The following is a 14,309-nucleotide window of genomic DNA, read 5'->3' as shown; positions in this document are numbered from 1 at the left end:
TTCTGCCAAGATGTCCTTGGAGACACACCCTTAATAATATTCTCTGAAACACCAGGGTGGGTTAATGTTTACAAAATGAGGTTGTGTCTCACCCCAATGCCTTGTGTCTAAATTGCTGATTTGTAACATTCTTGTGCCTGCAGAGAAAACGAAGTGCTCAAAGTCCAGCTGAAGAAATATGTAGGAGCTGTCCAGATGCTGAAAAGAGAAGGCCAAACCTCTGAAGGTGAGGGGGAACCAGCTGGGTGGGACAGGGCCAACCTTCCTCAGTTGTCTCTGTGCCTGGCACTTAGGAGACACTGAGTGTGTGACAAGTGCACCTGCAGAAGAATTAGAACCAGGGTGCTGGTCAGAGAATTAACTGGAGGGAAACACCTGCTGGGTACACATGCTAAATATGTGACTGCTGTTGTCAGACTGACTTGCTAGGCTGTTTGCAATAGAAATATCAGTTTGTGTACTTAGGGAACTTTATGTCTGGATCTTGAGACATTTGCATGAGAGCAGATGTTGCAAGCAGTGGCATAGGCTGCTCTGCCACCACACCTGCCCTTAGGTGGATTTAAAATGTATTTTTCATACCATAAGTCTTTGAATTTTAGGATAAAAAGATGCTTTTTACTTTTTTTTTTTTTGGCCAGGAAATTGTTTATGAAACTGTGAGCTCATTATGGTAGGGAAAAGCGTGAAAAATCATTTAAGCTGCAGATGCTTTCTGAGTACTGTTCTGGAACCCTCACCTTTGTTGCTGTAGCCTGGGGTGGGAGAGGCTTGCCTCCAGGCTTTAAAAACAAATAAGTTTAGTTAAAAGAACTTATGACAGGTCTTTTAATTTTGCAGCAACAAAATTTCAGATTCTTACTCTCTTCTGTGTCTTGAAATCATGACTAAACCAGCAAAATAGAGCGGATTTTTGGGAGGCTTCATGGCCTCTTGAAGGATTCTTTTCCCCTTGATGTGGTCCAGAAAGATTAGGTTATTTGCCACTTGAGTGCTGTTTGGTTCCTTGGCGAGGTCAGATTGGCTAACAGCAGATACCCCTGTTAGCATCTCATCCCAGGGTAGGTTGTCTTGAACCACCAGCACCACAGGGGACTCGCTTGGCCATTAAAACACTCCGACTGTCCAGTGGCGTTGCTTGTGAACTTAGACTCTCCTTCCTGGCCTCTGGGGAGCCAGTGTAGGTCAGTGTCCACCCATTTCAAGTTTATTGCCAACATCTAAAATGAGATGGATGGCAAGCTGTCCTCTTGTCTACAGAGGCCTCCTGGGAACTGGCAGAAGGGTCTGGGAGACAGGCTCCTTGTCTTAGGAGTACGCACATATTAGCCAAGCACACAGGCAGCGATGTATAACCAGAGGAGCAGATTATTCTACTAACAGGAAGGAGGCATAGAATGGTGCAGTAGACCAGTGGATCTGCATGTGGGTGGGGTCTCCTTCATGACCGTTGTCCTCTCTGCTGGCTGCAGGTAGGTCTCAGGACATTAATATGCAACCAGCAGGAGCTCTTGTCCTTCCTATTGGGCTTTGGAAGCTAGGGGCACTGTCACCAGCTGTGTTCACATGGAGCCTGGGCATGAGGTTCTCCTGACCCAAAGAGGAATGGAGGTGAGAGACAGAAGTGAATTTCAACCATGAACTCTGTACCCCTGAACCCAGCTGGACCTTATGGGTCCACACAGTCATTCCACTAGCACTTCCATGTCTCTGTTGTCAAGTTGGGATTAGGTCTTCATCACTCACACGCTCCACGGCAGGTGGGCACCTCCTTCCTGGGCACAGGTTTTCTCTTTCCATAGCTGCAGTGTCTGCCCCTGTGCTGCAAGGCTCTGCCTCCTGCTGCCTCTGTTATTAGGCAGGCAGTTCTGTTCTGTAGCAATTGGTCTTAAAGCTACAGGCTCTTGGCAGCTTCTCTGTGTGATTTATCTGCTGTGGCTTGGAGAGGGCAGAGGGACAGCCTGTGCTGGAAGCAGTCAGAATGGTCATTAGCTGGAGCAGGGAGCAGGTCAGAGACACATGACAAATGGAGGACTCTCAGGAGTGGGTTTAGAACTTGCCGTTGAGAAACAAAAGGAGGAGTTGGGAGGGGGCAAGCATGTTCCTTGTGCTGTGTCTAGGCTAGTGTGCTCAGCGATGCCTGGTGCCACACCTGTGTGTGCCATATGTCTTCCCTGCTGTGTCTGCTACCCTGGAAGAAGTGCAGGGCGGTTTCCAGGGCTGCTTCTGTGCTAGAGGCTTTCTGCAACCTGTGTGGGTGCAGAGGAGAGTGTGTCATGACTTCTTGTCCTGCAGACTGCATTGTTTCTGGCTCTAAGTCGGCTCCAGCTGTGTGGCCTGCTGTTCCCACCCTCAGTGTGTGCAGAGCCTAGCTATCTCTGCTTGCAGGGAAGGGCAGGCCCCAAGGTAGATACTGGATGCTTGGAATGCCTGCTGAGAGTCAGCTGACAGGAGGGGCTCCTGAGCCTCATTGGCCCTTCCCCCCCTTCAGGCTGAGGTTCACACGTGCACCTGGCAGCTGTAGGGGACAAGATTAAGAAACAAATAGGGGAAGCGTGCTTTGCAGTGACAGCTGTCTCACAAAGGGGAGAACAGTCAATGAACAGTGAAGGCTTTTGTAGAAGTCTCTAGTGTCAGGGAAAATAGCAAGCAGGGGCCCATGAGGCCTTCTTCTCTATGAATGTGGTCTTTGTCTTGCTTTTTTTCTTTTCTCCCCCCACCTCCTCTTTTCTTTCCTTCTTTAAGATAAAATTGTTCAAAGTTATACACACACATACACACAAATGGTTGGCATTGTGTCATGGTAGATTAAGCCACCTTCTGTAATGCTGGTATCCCATATGGGAGCCATTTTGAATCCCTGCTGTTATACTTCCAGGTCACCTCCCTGCTCGTGGCCCTGGGAAAGTAGTGGGAGATGGCCCCAGTGCCCTGGCCTCTGTACCCTCACGGGAGAGTGAGATGAAGCTCTTGGTTTTGGCCTGGCCCAGTTCTGCTCAGTTCCACCTCAGCCCTTTGCACTCCTTCCCTCTTTCTACCCTGGACACTCTGGCCATGGGGCTTGTCTGGTATCTGCCTGGGGGCTGTTGTACTTGCTGTCCGTCTCCTGGAATGCCCTTCCCCCTATCCTCTGCATAGCTGTTCCTACGTTGCCAAGTGGCCTCTATTCAGATGTCATCTGTTCCTGACCACCCTGTCTTAGGCTGTACCCTCTTCTGTAGCCTCAGCGCTGCACTCATTCAGTACACCTAAGTGGTCAGTTCTTCTCTTGTTGCACAACACAGCATGCAGTCCACAGGAGCAGGGCCCTGTGCTTTCCCCTGCAGTGTTCCACATGCCTCACCCAGAGCTTGATCTGTGGTGTGTGCTTTGTAAATACCTACAGTATGGATTGATACGCAGCTCCAGGGGCTATGCTGAGACCTTGCCTTGGCTCCAAATCCAAATCCTTGTTCCTGTGGAAAGCTCAGCAGCACACAGTCCGTGGAGCATGGCTCTAGTGCTACAAAACCATGTGCTGTGGCCCCATGAAACGGTGTCTTGTGGCTGTGCCTCCCACAAACTTGCTCAAATAACTTGGGATTTCTGATCCTTATGACCTTGACTTGCCTCTGATGCAGAACCATGGTTCTAAGCTCTTAATTGTGAGAATTGCAGCATCCTAACTCATCCAGCTTAAGTGTATGTGTGCGTGCATACACACTTATCTATGGCACATACTATTGTTCTGGAATTGCTACTGAGAGCTCTAATATCTCCAGATAGTCTGGCGACAAGTTTTTATTCAGCAGAGTGAATATTCCTTGTCCAAAAGGCTTGGGCTCAAGTTCGATTTTGGAATTGTTTTTCAGATTTTAAAATAGTTGCATAAATGGTGCACGTGTTACCGTCCTAATCCAAAACTCCAAAATCCAAAATGCAAAATGCTCTGGATTCTGCAGTTTTTACAGTAGACATTCTAAAACATTGAAGAAATGTTCAGTAAATGTTAGATTTTGGAACATCTCAGATTTCAGATTTTCAGAGTAGGGATGTCCAACTTGACTGTTTATTTCATCAGGGAAAAACCAGTAAAATTTCTAAGTCACAGTCCAAAACGCTACGTGCTAGTACAGTGTGGGAGAGCAGGCACAACACACCCATGGAATATATTATCAAAAGTAACTCGGGTGGAGGGGGTGTCATTGTGATATGGCTGGATAAACCACTGCTTGCTAACCATCAACCCCGTCAGAGCAATGGTTCAAGTCTTGGCTGTTTTGCTTCCAATGCTAAGTATCTGGGAAGGCAGCAGAGGATGACCCAAGAGCTTGGATCCCTACCACCCATGTGGAAGACCCTACTGGAGTTCTGGGCTCTGGGTGGAGTTACAGCCTGGTCAGCGACCCATTCTGTGTTCTTGTGTTTTCATATAAAGCATTTAAAGTGCCAGGCAGTTACGGCTCTCATTGGGGTTAGAGATGCATTTTCAAGAGGGTCCAGGTTGGAGAAGGTCAAGGTTGTTTAGCGTACGCCTAAGGATTAGTCTCCGAAAGTAGGTAAATAATGATGGCGATAATTATACAGTAAACTTCTTTGAAAGCATTGTAGCTCATATTCACACAGCATTTATATGGTTAATGAGTTTCCTGAGCTTTAAACAATAACAACAACAAAATGACAGGTAACCCTGGTACCTGGCCCTATTACCAGCCCTAGCAAGTCAAGCTAGGACAGTCAAAGGGTTGGTTGATTAAAATTATAATACATTAGAAAAGTCCAGGAAATAATATGTCCAACACCAAATGTGTGCACCATTCAGCTTTAACAGCTGCTTGTATTTTGCCACATTTATTTCAGCCTGAAAAAAAAATTCTTTCAAGTTGCAGGTGCAATTGAGGGTGTCCTTAACTGATTATCTCCAGAAATGATTCTAGGTCAGCTTGGATGCAGCCCCCTCATCCTGGGGACTGAGTGAGGTGGGGAAGGGAATCAGAGAGCACCTGCCCACAGCCCCACAGAAGCACACTGGGTGGAGAATAAGATGGGTTGGACTTCAGAAATAAGAGAGAGCTTCTTTTTATTTATTTATTTATTTTTATAAAATGGTTTACTTATCAATTTCAAAGGCAGAGTTACAGAAATTTTTCTTCTGCAGTGACTGGAACTGGGCCAATCTGAAGCCAGAAGGCAGGAGCTTCTTGAGGGTCTCCCATGTGGGTGCAGGGACCCAAACACTCGGGCTACTCTCCGGCTGCTCTCCGGGCTGCTCTCCGGCTCATGAGCAGGGAGTTGGACTGCAGTGGAGCAACTGGGACTGCTTCAACTGGTGCCTATATAGGCAGTGGCTTAATGCATTATTCTACAGTGCCATGCCAAGAGATGACTTCTGATAAGCAGAAGAGAGAGGTGTTGGGTGGCAAACCCATAGATGACCATGCAAACAGCTTCACTTGGGAAGCTGACAGCTGCAGAATGTTCATACAAGAGGTAGCTAGAGGTCTTGTTGGAAGGGGGTTTGAAGGCATTTCAAAAGTGCATTTTCAGAACAGTCACTCTGTTGGGTAGAGCTTCTGTGTTTGTTTGGAAGAGTATATTGGTTTGGATTAAAAATGGTTTGTGTGAGACAGCCTGGATGGTGGTGGCTTCTATCACGTTTCTCTGTCACCTGGCAGGAGGAGTGAATCAAGAACTGGTGTGATGGTTTCATGGCCATCTGGGAACCGGGCTGCTGCTTTTGCTGTCCTCTCTGCGTAACTTTCCTCTTGGAACTGCATCACTGTGCTGCAGTCCTCACATGGGTGTTTTACTGGAGGTAGAAGCAGGAAGTGGGGTGGGCGGAGAGTGCACTTCTCAGCTCGACTGTACAAAGGTGGGAAGGTTTCCAGATGACAGGCTTTTTTTTTCTGCAGCTTTTCATACTGCCCTCCGTGATTCCTGCTCACAGTGCCTTGGCTGCTCTTGTTGCAAGGCAGCCTAGGAAACATGCTCGCTTGATGGGCACATAAAGGAGAAGGGACAATGGTTGCTGGGGAAGAGGCTTGGCAAGCTCTGCTTCTTGGGTGCGGTTGGGGAGTGAGAGGCTGATGGGAGTTAAGTGGGACAGCTGGGAAGGTAGCTCAAGTCCCTACACTGCCCTTTGTGCTCTCGCCAGAAGGAAAGATCACCAAAGGCCTGTGGCTGTGGCTGCAGGAGCACCCAGTCTCTGGCTCTGGAAGTGGCCTTGACCTCCCAGGGGGTGACGTTTGCTTCTCTTGGTCTCCTCCACATCTGGTTGCTTCCTTCTCCCAAATCCTTAAAGAGCAACTGCCTGAGAGTATTAAGTATTGATGTGTGATTTGTGTTCATTTCCTTGTTCTTGTTCGGTGGGAGACAAAGGCAGAGACAAAACAGCAGCAGGCCTGCTTCCGTTCCCTCCTGCCAGACCCAGGCCGGACTTGTGTTTATCCCCACCACCATCACTTTCAGGGCCGTCTGGGCCTTGTGTTGCCGTCATGTGCCTGTCAATCAGTGTCTCCTTTGGTTTTCAACTCCTCTCTTTCCTGGCGGCTGACAGGTGGCTTGTTTTGTTAAGTGCCACTTTGGATTTGAAGACTCTGCTGTTTTAAGTTTCTAATTACAGCTTTCATAAGGCAACTGGTCATTTTGCCTCACTTGAGTAGATAATGATGCCTGGTACCTTGGGGAGAACATCTTGTCTAAATGCTGTTTCTTGGACTGGATGAGAAAAATAGACACCCTATGCTTGATCTTAGCCAAAAGGCCAAGAAGCGAAAAACAGACAGCGTCTTATGAGATAAGGCCCCTCTCCTGTCTGGGTTACGTCACTGGGTGTGGCCTCACCCACTCTTTGCACATGGTGGCAGTACACCCTTTGCTTCCCTGAGTGGAGCATGCCCCCATGCCACTCTGAGTCTTCCCACTGCCTGGCCCACTTGCTCAGCAGGCACATGATGCTGCTCCAGGAGGCCCTCTGCTTTCCCTCCATTACCTCCTCCCCATGGCCTCTCCCAGAGCTTACATATGTTGTGTGCTTCATACTTGAAGATTTTAATTTTTTTTCTTTCTTCATTGGCTTATTCATGAAGCACTGACCAGGACTCCATCTTGTGAGAACAGGGACTGGCTTGGTGCCTGTGTGTACCCAGGTGCATGACCAGTAGATGCTTGCTGAGTGAATGCAGAACCGAGTCTGTTGAGCATCTTATGTGCAGTAGCTGACAGGTGTTCAGACCTTCAGCATGGCATGGCTTGTGCTCCCTGTTGAACAGGCAGTCCTCTGGCCCCATTTTACAGGTGGGGGCACTGAAGTTTAGAAAGTTTGAAAGGAGCATGTGTGATGTGTTCAGCGGTCTGAGTTTCAGTCCCCGCCAGGCACTGCATGCAAGTGTTAGATTGTTGTCATTTTCGAGAACTTAGCCTCTGTGTGCAGCTGTGGAGTAGGAGACCCTGACCAAGCTGGATGCATGCACTTTGCCACCTACAGCTTGCAGACTGGGGACCTGGGCAGGTGACCAGGTTCCCGGAGACAGCATGCTGGCTTTTCTAGGCTGCCATGTGCTATGAGATAAACTCTTGGGTGCCAGTGATCAGACTGATGGGAGATCTTGCAGGTATGTGTTGTGTTGTGTTGTGTTGTGTTGTGTTGTACCTGGAGATTCTTGCCTGGCTAGACTTTCCATTAGCCTTCCCTTTCTCTTAGATTCTCCTCCCCCCCATTTTTGTTTTGGGGACTCACTATTTCCGAAGTACTGTGTTTCCTGCAGGTGGATCCAATTAGGCCAAGCTCGGCTCTACCTTTAATTACTTTTGCCTTCATTTGCATCCAGTTCAGTTATTATAATGCCATTAGTAGAGTGCAGGGCCCCCACTGCTGGGCAATCTGGAATGAGCTGGCGCAGTTTCAAGGTCTTGCTTTTGTGGCCTTGGCTGCCTTCTGGGTAACGCAAAGGGTTTGGAGCCTCCAGCAGCCTCCCTGAGCCCCCTACCCCCCAGTCAGCTGCACTCCCCAGGGCTGGCCTCCTGCACTGGGTTTCAGCAGCTTTACTTTGAGGAAACAGTTTGTGTTTTGTTTTTGTTTTTTTGCTTTGTTAAGAAAATGAAACCATATTCATGGAGAATTAAAAAAAAAAAATGAAGATGAGCATGAAGAGAAGCTAGGAGTCATTGGTGAGCCCTTGGGCTCTGTTGGTACTTTGGAGTGTATTCTTTCAGATGGGCCTGGTGCTTGGCTCCTGGGATTCCTGTCTCCTGTCTGAATGGTTTAATTACTCCTTCCTATGGATTTTAAAAAAAGATTTATTTGATGTAGTTCAAAGGCAGGGTGACACACACACTCACACACACACACACACACACACACACACACACACACACACACACACACATCTGCCATGTGCTGATTGAGTCTCCAAATGACCACAAAGGCCAGGGCTGGGCCAGGCTGAAGCCAGAAGCCTTGAGGTCTGTCCAGGCCTCCCATATGGGCAGTGGGGACCCAAGCACATGGGCCATCATCTGCTACATTAACAGGAAGCTGAATCAGAAGTGGAGTAGCCAGGACTTGAACTGGCATTCCAACAAAGGATGCTGATGTCATGGTAGCTGTTGACCATGCTGCATTGTGATGTCAATCCATCTCCACCTTATTTGACACATGAACTTTTTTTTTTTTTAAGATTTATTTATTTTTTATTGGAAAGACAGCTTAACAGATAGGAGAGACTGAAAGATCTTGCATCCACTGGCTCATTCTCCAAGTAGCTGAAATGGCCAGAGCTGAGATGTCTGGCATCAGGAGCGAGCTTATTCTGGGTCTCCCACATGGGTGCAGGGTCTCAAGGCTTTGGGCCATCCTCGACTGCTTTCCCAGGCCACAAGTGGGGAGTGGATGGGTAGTGAAGCAGCTGGGACATGAGCCAGTGCCCATAATGGATCCTGGCCCTTGAATGCAAAGGATTAGCCTGTTCAGCATGGCTCTGAAATAGACACAGGCATTTCTTCTGGCCCGAAGAAAGGTAATGGCAGAAAAAGCAATAATAGTTGGTATGGATTTCAGTAGGAAGTGCAGGCAGTGGTATAATGTGAGTGGAAGTCATGTCAAGTCCCTGTCAGCTTGCACCTGAGATGCCTGGAAACCAGGTGTGATGGGCGTGCCAGCCGCCTACCACAATTTTGCCTTCTGCACTCTGATCCAGAGGTCATCATGCAGTTGGCTCCAGGAAGCATCCCAGTGTGAAGCTGTAGATTCAAGGGGTCTAGTGTTGTGGTGTAGCTAGTTTAGCCAGTGCTTGGGATCCTAGCATCCCATATCCACGTTCCAGTCTGAGTCCTACTTCCATTATTTCTTCCTGCTAATGTGCCTGGAAAAGCAGCAGGAAGAGGCCCAAGTGCTTGAGACTTTTAAACCTTTGTGAGACACCTAGATGGACTTCCAGCCTTCAACTTCCCACAGTCCTGGCAGTTGTGGCCATTTGGGGACTGTGGAGTGTATCAGTAGATGAAAGATATCTGTCTCTTCCTATTTCTGTCTTTCTGCATTTCTATAAAATAAAATAGTAAGTGCTTAAAGAGTTAGACCATGAATTATGCACAGAACATTGTGATTCTGCCCTTCGCCAGCAGCATCTTAGACATAGTACTTGGCCCCCCTCTCTGCCAATCCTCTAGCTCATTTCTGTTGTTGCATGTTCAAGTTCACTGATGTTTCCTTTGCCAGTTGCCCACAATGCTCTCATAAGGGTCCTATCTAGCTATGAGGATTTGCTGAGAAGCATAGTGTCTTTGATTTTTACTGAGATGGCCAAGTAACAAGGCAAACATTGGTATTTTTCTTGCTAAAGACAGAGGAATGAACTATGAGGAGACGGTTATTGCCACATGTATGTGTCAGCAGCCACCCTGTCTTTGCCAGGCCAGGGGATGCGGACTTTGCTAAGTGATGACGGTGGCCAGGTCGCTTCATTGAAGAAATGTGAGCTGTGGTCTCTGCTTGGCACTGTGAAGTCTACAGGTGGTGGCATGCCTTGGGCAGGGCCTAGTGCCCTGTGTGGCATGAAACCAGAGTATTCCTGCTCTGTATGTTTAAGCCACAAGCTAGCCAAGTGCTGTCAGTCCCACTCTTGTCTCCCATGGGAACGTGAATTGATTTTACCGTGACATGCGTCCTGTTTATCAGCTCATGGCTGATTCCAGGAGGAATGGATTAAATTAGGATTCAGCCCCAACCCCCAACTCTGGCTTGGTGCTCGGTTGTCTTGTCCTTTGGGGATGACAACACTGCCCATTCCTCCTTGGAACATGCTCACATTTTAAACTTCTTTTCTTCTTCTTTTTCTTTTTTTAATCGTTTGCTCTCTCCCTGGGAGAGAAGAATCAGTTTGATTTTCTTGGTTTTTCTTATGACTTGTTATCACTCTTTCCACCGTCTTGGGATAGTTTCAAACTAGAGTTCTTTGCATGACTGTTGACATCCAATTAAATGTGAATTATGAACAATTTTGTTTGTTCCTTGCAATGATAAAAATACTGGTGGGATATATTACAGGGACTTCAGTTCAGTGGCAGTAGTCACTAGAGAGCTTGTATTTCACACATAGATTTAAAAAAACAGTTGACTATTTTGTGAGAATATTTTAAATGAATAACACTTATTTTTTTCTAATAAGTTCATAACTACATAGATATATAATGTTAACAACCTCCCCAGTTCTGTCACTGTGGGCAACCAGTGTTAATCTGTATGTAAACACACACAAATCTAAACAGCTCTGTGTATATCTGTTCTGTTTTCTTGCCCTTCCCCTTCCCCCAGAGTGAGATTACAGTCCATACCAGGGATTGCAAACAATAGAGGCACAGGCCTCTGTTTTGTAAGTAAAATTTTGCTGGAAAATAGCCACCTCACTTCATTAATGTGTGCTGTTGCTCTGGGGCTTCAGGGAGAGAGTGGAATAGTTTCAGCAGAGAACACGCACCCTGCAAACACAGGCATGTGCACCAGGAAGGCCTCTGCTGACCCCTGATCTACCTGGCCTTGTGCAGGGAATGCTGTGTCACTTCACAGTCAGCAGTTTGCCTCCTGATCAGCAGATCAGGATTGAAATCGTTCAAAGAGCAAATCCTTGTTGCAGAGTTAGGGTGTGCCTGCATCTTAAACAGCATTCCCTCACGGATGACCCTGAGATTGTTCCCAGGTTTTTGCCATGAGCCCCGTGCTTGTGTGGCCTTGTATCCTGGCGCCTGGGGCTCGTGGGAAAGCTGTGTGGAAGCACAGCCACTGAGGGAGAGTGTGCCTGTGGCATCAGTCCGACAGTCACTTCCTCTGATCACATCTCATTTCTGACCCCGTTTCTTCCCCCACAGCAGTTCATACTGCAGTCAGCACCAAAAGCTCTGCTCTTCAGCATACACTGCTTTGTGTGTATTATGTAATGAGGACACAGCTTTCCTGGCAGAATGCTTAAGCTTTACCGGGTGCACAACATTCTCATGTTTTGTGTGCTGCTTGGATCCCTTTTAATACACATTGCCTGTGACTCACTGTGGAGTCTTTCCACCCCACTAACGAGATGTCACCTGTCGCTGGAAGACTGGCATCATCGGCAGGCAGAGCAGCCTGGATGGTTGTTATGAATCTGGGTGAGAGTTGGGTATTTATAGGTCCAGCCTGTTCTTCCCTTTTTCCTTGTTTAATGTGTCAGTATTGTTCTTTCGGAGAACTTGTCTGCAGTTTTCATACATGGTATTCTAATCAGGGACAGGTCAGTTTCTGGCATTGACCCCTGAAAAGGGTTGATTCAGGTGGGGGCCTCTGCCACCACCCTCTGGGGCATACCTGTTGGTCCAGCATCTTTATGGGCAGTGTGTCTTCTCTGGAGGTCAATGTGGACACTCCTGGCCACCCCTATCTTCAGCATCTGTACATTGACATCCCTGCCACCTGGTCCCACTTGACCTGTCCCATGTCCCCTGCTGCTGTGTGTTCCGCTTTGCTGGGCACAGACGAGCTGTGGGAACTGTGATTCTGCGGTGGCCTCAGGTTTACTCACTCCTGCATCCTTGTTTTAGTAGTATGAACTTTCCCCAAGTTTGGCTGACAATAAATCCAATAGAAGGCAACAAGAATGTAGATTATCTCATAGAGTTTCTAAACTCTGGGGTGCAGGTGTGGCTTGATGCAGGGGCTTAAAGTATTTACTTGTCACTGTCTTAATTCTGCATTGCGCATAGGTCCATTTCATTCCCATTGGGGTGTTCTCATTTGGAGGGAATGCTGGGGAGGCTGGGCCCTGCTGTGGGTCCATGGCTGGAGTCAGAGCAGGGAGGTCACTGTCAGACTTGAGGAACAGTGGGAGGAGAAAAGCAGCCAGAGCTGATGGGCTGCCGACCTGACTGTGTGCAGCATGGGTTCTACGCCTGCCATAGCTGAGCCCTGCCTTCAAAGGATTGGTTCCTTAGGCACCTATGAGAGTTGCTGTTTTTAATTTTTTTTTTTGCAATTTCTGATATTGTTTGAATTTAATGATTCATATTACGAATTATTCATGAAAATGATCTTTTAAGCTTCCTATAATAGCTGAAATTATCCTTCATTAGATACTGACAGTTCCTGTGATGGGTGTAATTATAAAAAAAATATTCTTAGGCCAGCTATATTCTGCAGTGTAAAAATTACGCAAATGAGCAATGGATAAGAATAGAAGCTGAGTAGGATGGGCAGAATTTGTGGGAGATGGGGGTAGCAGCATCACAGACGCTCTCAAAATGATGACTCCACATGGCACATGTTGGCATGTGTTTCTTACAGCCAGCCTTGATGCCCACTCTCTCCATTGGCAAGGGAATAGATTAATTCTAGCACCCCAGATACTTTGTAGCTTTGCTCATGTTTGAATCCTGTCATGGAAGAGTGTTTTTGAAACCCTCCCCTCCAATATCTCCATTGTACCCAGCATGTCCCACATGGCTTGCTGGGTTCCTTCCAAGCAATGGTGAGCTCACCACAGACACAGAGATATGGTGTAGGGAGATAGTGCTGGAGGTTGGGGCCGCTCTGTCAAGGTAACGGAGCCTTGCATGCCAGGTCACATCCACAGGGTGACCCGGTGGGTGTTAATGGCATTTAAGGACCATCCTGCTTCTTGGCTTGAACTGGTCAGTTTGGTGTGGGACATTGGGAAGGTTAGGGCTGTGTTGCGGAGTTTAGGCCTTGGCCCTGTGCAGATTCTTCTCTCCAGTGACTCTGTTGTGGCTGTCCCATCTGAGCCTGAGCCTGCTTGGGGACTCTGAGAAGATGGGTTGCTTGCCTCCGGGCACTGTCACCTACCTGGGATCTCTAGTTCTGCTCACCAGCAATGTGCAGGGCGGCACTCTCCCACTCCCAGAATCTGAATGGTACCTGCCAGTAAAAGCTGACAGAAGAGGTTGAACACAGTGACAGAAGACCATACCAATCAGTGTCTTGGGAACCATGTGTCTCTGACTTAGGCATTTGGTTGATGTTAGGGTCTTTGTTCGATACATGAGGAAGCAGAGTCCCAGTCACTTGTCCAGGATCACAGAAAAAATGTGAAGCATCATGGTGGATTTCCATTGATTGGCAAGAGGGTGGGCACTGGGAGAGATGCTGGAGCAGCCCACCTGAGGGATTCTTCAGCAGGTGTGCTTGGGGTTTGTCTCACACTTGCTCCAAGCCTCTCCTTTCCTCATTGCCTCTTTTGACCTTGTGCTGTTTCCCAGGTAGGCTGAGAGTGGCCACTGTGCTGCCCCCTACCTTGCCCATTTGAATGGGTGTTGCTGCTTCCTGTGTGAAGGGCAGGGCTTACAACTCCTTCCGACCTTGGTCTCAAATGACCCTTTTTGGAATTTGGTTTCTCCCCAAAACTGCAAATCTCATGATGCCCCCAAAGCACGTGAAGTATCTGCTTATGATGCCCTGGGGATCAGAGGTTGGGTGAGAGTTTTCAGGGCCCAGGTATTTTAGTTTTTTTGGCTGGTTTCCATTATGGCCCTGTGGCTTAATGCAATGCTGGTATCCCATATGAATGACAGTTCAAGACCCAACTGCTCTGCTTCTCAGCCAGCTCCCTGCTGAGAAGGTAGTGGAAGATGGACATGTGCTTGGGTCCTGGCAACCCTTGTAGAAAACTGAGTGATGATCCTGGTTTGTGGCTTAGGCTTGACAAAGCCCTAGCCATTGCAACCATTTGTGGGAGTGAACCAATGCATGGAAGATTTCTCTTGTCTCTCTCCCTTCTTGCTGCCATTCTATTCCAAATGAAAAAAATTAAAAAAAAATAAAATTCACAGTTCTTCTCCTGAGGGTTCAG

General features: G+C 47.7%; 1 protein-coding gene across 1 annotated transcript in view; it reads left to right on the top strand.

The window, feature by feature from the left end:
- Positions 1 to 14,309, top strand: part of SNX29 (sorting nexin 29) — a 247,346-nt gene that overhangs the window by 121,504 nt on the left and 111,533 nt on the right. Inside the window, exon 14 of the mRNA XM_040973311.1 lies at positions 144 to 226. Within this exon, the coding sequence (XP_040829245.1) occupies positions 144 to 226 (83 nt within the window). The remainder of the gene's footprint in view (positions 1 to 143; positions 227 to 14,309) is intronic.

This window comes from Ochotona curzoniae, unplaced genomic scaffold (genome assembly GCF_017591425.1).
Source record: "Ochotona curzoniae isolate NIBS_2020 unplaced genomic scaffold, NIBS_Ocur_1.0 contig_2321, whole genome shotgun sequence".
Lineage (NCBI taxonomy): Eukaryota > Metazoa > Chordata > Mammalia > Lagomorpha > Ochotonidae > Ochotona > Ochotona curzoniae.
This window is presented reverse-complemented; position numbering and strand designations above follow the sequence as displayed.